Source organism: Fibroporia radiculosa (assembly GCF_000313525.1).
Source record: "Fibroporia radiculosa TFFH 294 genomic supercontigs, scaffold5131, whole genome shotgun sequence".
Lineage (NCBI taxonomy): Eukaryota > Fungi > Basidiomycota > Agaricomycetes > Polyporales > Fibroporiaceae > Fibroporia > Fibroporia radiculosa.
In genome coordinates, this window is record NW_012133733.1 from 1 (window position 1) to 3,707 (window position 3,707).

General features: G+C 50.7%; 1 protein-coding gene across 1 annotated transcript; it reads right to left on the reverse strand.

Annotated features, from left to right (window-relative positions):
* Positions 1 to 811: 811 nt before the first annotated feature.
* On the reverse strand, positions 812 to 3,354 carry FIBRA_08944 (uncharacterized protein; the record flags this gene model as incomplete). Its single annotated transcript, XM_012330552.1, has 6 exons — positions 812 to 850; positions 903 to 941; positions 1,000 to 1,050; positions 1,114 to 1,507; positions 1,566 to 2,623; positions 2,674 to 3,354. The coding sequence occupies 6 exons, from the start codon at positions 3,352 to 3,354 to the stop codon at positions 812 to 814; spliced, it is 2,262 nt and encodes a 753-aa protein (XP_012185942.1).
* Between the last annotated feature and the right edge of the window lie 353 nt (positions 3,355 to 3,707).

The window sequence follows — 3,707 nt, forward strand, 5'->3', positions numbered from 1 at the left end:
CAGAACTTTCTGCGAGCCCAGCTGCGTCAACTTTGAACTTCCCTACTTACCGAGAACCACTCAAATTCAGATTTCAACGACAGAGAGGGACCATCATATTTTCAGTGAGCGTAACACCCATGGAAACAGAGCCAGGAATATGTCAGAAGGCCGACAGAGAGTGCGAACGCGGCTAGTCGTGCGTTGGGGCTCCACATAGGAGTCTATATGCAACGGGGGAAATGGGCCAGAGATGTGTCCCACTTGCAAGCTTTTATCGAGCGCTGTAATGAGGCATTGTTGATGCGCAGCGTCACCTAACAAGCGCGCCGGGGATGACGCCGCAAATGATAGATCCAACCATTCGAACTACTCAACCTGCCAAATTCGGACAACCAGAATATTGTATGAGGCTCGAGACTGCAGTTGCAGCCCAGAATAAAAATTGCGGAGCGAAAGATTCAGTGAGTTGTGTTCCAGAAATTCTTTTCAAAATGCTTTGAACGGCGAATGTTTCGGATAACAGTACTCTTGTCGCGACTGTGATGGCGCACCAGGTGGGAGTATAAATTACGATTCTCCTGTACGTGCATGAAAACCAGCGCGTATGGAAGGGGGAGGGCACAGGTGCGAGTAGATTTCAGGATGCGCGTCCTCAACGCGCAAATCTCCTCGAGAATCGTGAGCGGGCCTGACTAGATATTGTTATACAACTCAGAACGGGCAACCGTCACATATAAATTCGATTAACAAGTACATATCGTCGTGTACGGAACCGTCCTCAGCACTTGACACAGCATCATATAATCTCATCCAAAAACCGAATCAGTCGTTAAGGCACATAATTCTCGGTGATATCTTTCACGTCGTCCTGGAGAATATGTGAGAAAAGTGGCAAGAATCATGGATGACAGCACACGAACCGGAGTCAGAGAAGAAGAGTATACCAATGCCTTTTGAACCTGTGATAGGCAAGGATTTAGTACAGGATCGAAGGCGGCGAATTAGTAAGATACTTACATATCCGTCCCACAACCAGGATAAGCTCCCAAAATTATGATGAACATGAAGCTATATAAAAATCCACGATGAGCCATCGAGCTCCCAACATTACGGGAGACTTTTGCAACTGACCATGCCACCCCAATCGAAGCCAACCGGAATGGCCTGCTCGATGACACACTTGCTACCCATATATAAGTACCATTTCCTAGCATCCATGTCTTGCACGAACGTGACCCAAAAGTATTGTCGAGCGGTGAATTGCTGTTCAGGAGGTGAGTCGTGTAACTTCCACCCGTCGTTGGGATGCTTGACAGAAAGACCAACACAGCGGCCATTGGTCACTACGAGTGCAGCGACCGATTCTGTGCCATTATAAACCTGGACAATATCGCGAACCAAGCCTGAGGCATGGATGTCCGCCGAGCTCTTGCCGTGAGGGACTATTTCTTTCTCTAGCATTGCCCTCACCATGATGGAGAACGAGGCCGAGCCATTGATCTGTCCCGTGTGCACAATCTCGCCGCTAAAAACATGATAACATCTCAGTATAATGTTGACATCAGCAATCCTATTGAACGCACTTAAGAACATCCGGCGAATTTCCCTTCGTTCGAGCGCAGACATCAACGTTATAGACGGGCGGGTGCCGCGACATGACCAAATGAGAATCGATCAACGTCCAGGTCAACGTGCCATCGTAGTCAATCTGACCTATGTACCCCGCAGGCGCTGCCAAAGCCGCAAAGCGGCCGTCGTTCGGAAAGCGCTCTTCGAATGCCAGTGCATCTTCGATATAGAGAACATAGCACACAGTCGGCGGGTTCCGCTTCGTATAGCTCAGCGCCACGTTGCGCAGGAGCGCACTGAGTTGAAGTCGCTTCGCATCTCTCCCGGTACCGACCAAGGGTGGCATAAGGAATACTGGCATCTCGGACGCGGCGGTGCATGCTGCGAGCGAGAAGTCGTCAACACTGCTCAAGTGGAAGCCATTTCTCTCGACAGCGACGATGAGGGACTGCAGAACGGAAAGCTCATCTTCAAGAGCGCTTAACGTGGAATTTGCTTCGAGATCTCGGACCTCTTCTTCCAGCCCCGATATTGCATGCTCAGTCTGAGAAGCACAGTTTTCAGGAGTTGATTCAGCAGACGGGTTTCCGGTGTTGTCGGCGGGCTGTAAAATAGTGTCGGCGTTGTGCGACATGGAGAGGTCGGCTGCCTTCTTGATCAATCGTGCAGTGGGCTTTGACTCTTGTGACCCGTTTAGAAGCGCACGGAACGCGTCGGAAAGTTCGAGAAGCAGGTCGCGATGCGGGATACGAAATTCTGCGGCTGCTTTGCGGGCTCTCTTGGCAAAAGCCGGCACAAGAGCGTCGTAGGTTTTGGCCGCCTCTTCGAGAACAGCGTATCGACTGCGGACGTCTTCCAAGGCACCAAATTCATGAAGAAGGTCGTCCAGCAGCCTCTCGTTAATGTTGTGCACCACAAGCGCCCTCGTGCGAAGGGCGTCAGGGATGGGCTGCAAAGTAACGGATATTGGGACACCTCCACCTTCTCTGAGACGGGATGCTGCGCGAGCAAAGGAGGTCACGACGTCTACCGGGTTCACTGGTACTTTATCGAGGGCGATATCGCAATAAACCTAGAAGATATGATTAGCAGTCAAGCTCAGTGGAAAAGGAAATGTCGCACTGTCAGATCAAATTTGTCATTCAGGTCGTCAAAGTTTTCCTTGCTAGAGGCGTCCACTTTTCCGGCGACATCGACCATACCTTTCAGCTTGTCCAGCTTTACACCTAGCGATCCCTCTATCTTCTCATCCTCTGTCAGCTTCGAAGTCTTCGCTACGAGGTTGACGACAAGATTACCGCCGTAGACGACAGAGGAAACGAAGTGTGTTGCCGTGTCTGTCCTAATATAATCCTCCAAGACCAAGGGAAGTACATCACGACCAAGTTCCTTCTCCGCGAACTTGAGTCGCTTCTCTACCAGAATCATCTTCAGACTCATCGACCACGCGCGCTTTTGGGTGGTGGACTTATTGTCGCGGAGGAACGAAGCAGACCCTTGCACCGACACGAGCCCACTGAGGACCTCGACGCTAAGTTGGGTGTTGAGACCTATCGAATCAGTCTTGTCCTTGTACGAGTTGGACTGGTGCAGAGAGAGGTCGCTGTGATTGACATTCATCGTCTCTGTCGCCTTCTCAATTTGGCTCTCCGAATAGAGCTGAACACCGAGAAATTGAGACCTCCGCTGGTCATACAGTTCGCCGAGTCGGACGAAACGACCAACGGTGGGCTGACTGATTATCCAAGGGGGCGTCTCAGTCGACGGAGAGGATTTCATTGACAGTTCAGTGGGAGTAGACATCTGTGATATGGATGAGACGGTATAGTCAACTTCGACCTGCAGGACCTTTTATTGGTCTGTGGAACGGAGGTCACTATGTTCCGCCTTAGCTCTGTGGTCATGGAGAGTCAGTAACCCATCACGCCTCATGTTCGTGCGAATCTCCGATTCTTTCTGGAGCTGCTCTGCCTATTCTCGGGATTACAACTATGCCGTCTGTGACTTTGCTGGGCATACCTGACACGATGGCTACCATACCTACTCCGGGCGTAACTAAAGAACGCATACAGTCCACCCCGTGCGCTATAAGTGTCACGCGGATCGCAAAGTTCCTTATTTAAAAAAAAAGAACCCGATGAAGACCACACACTCAG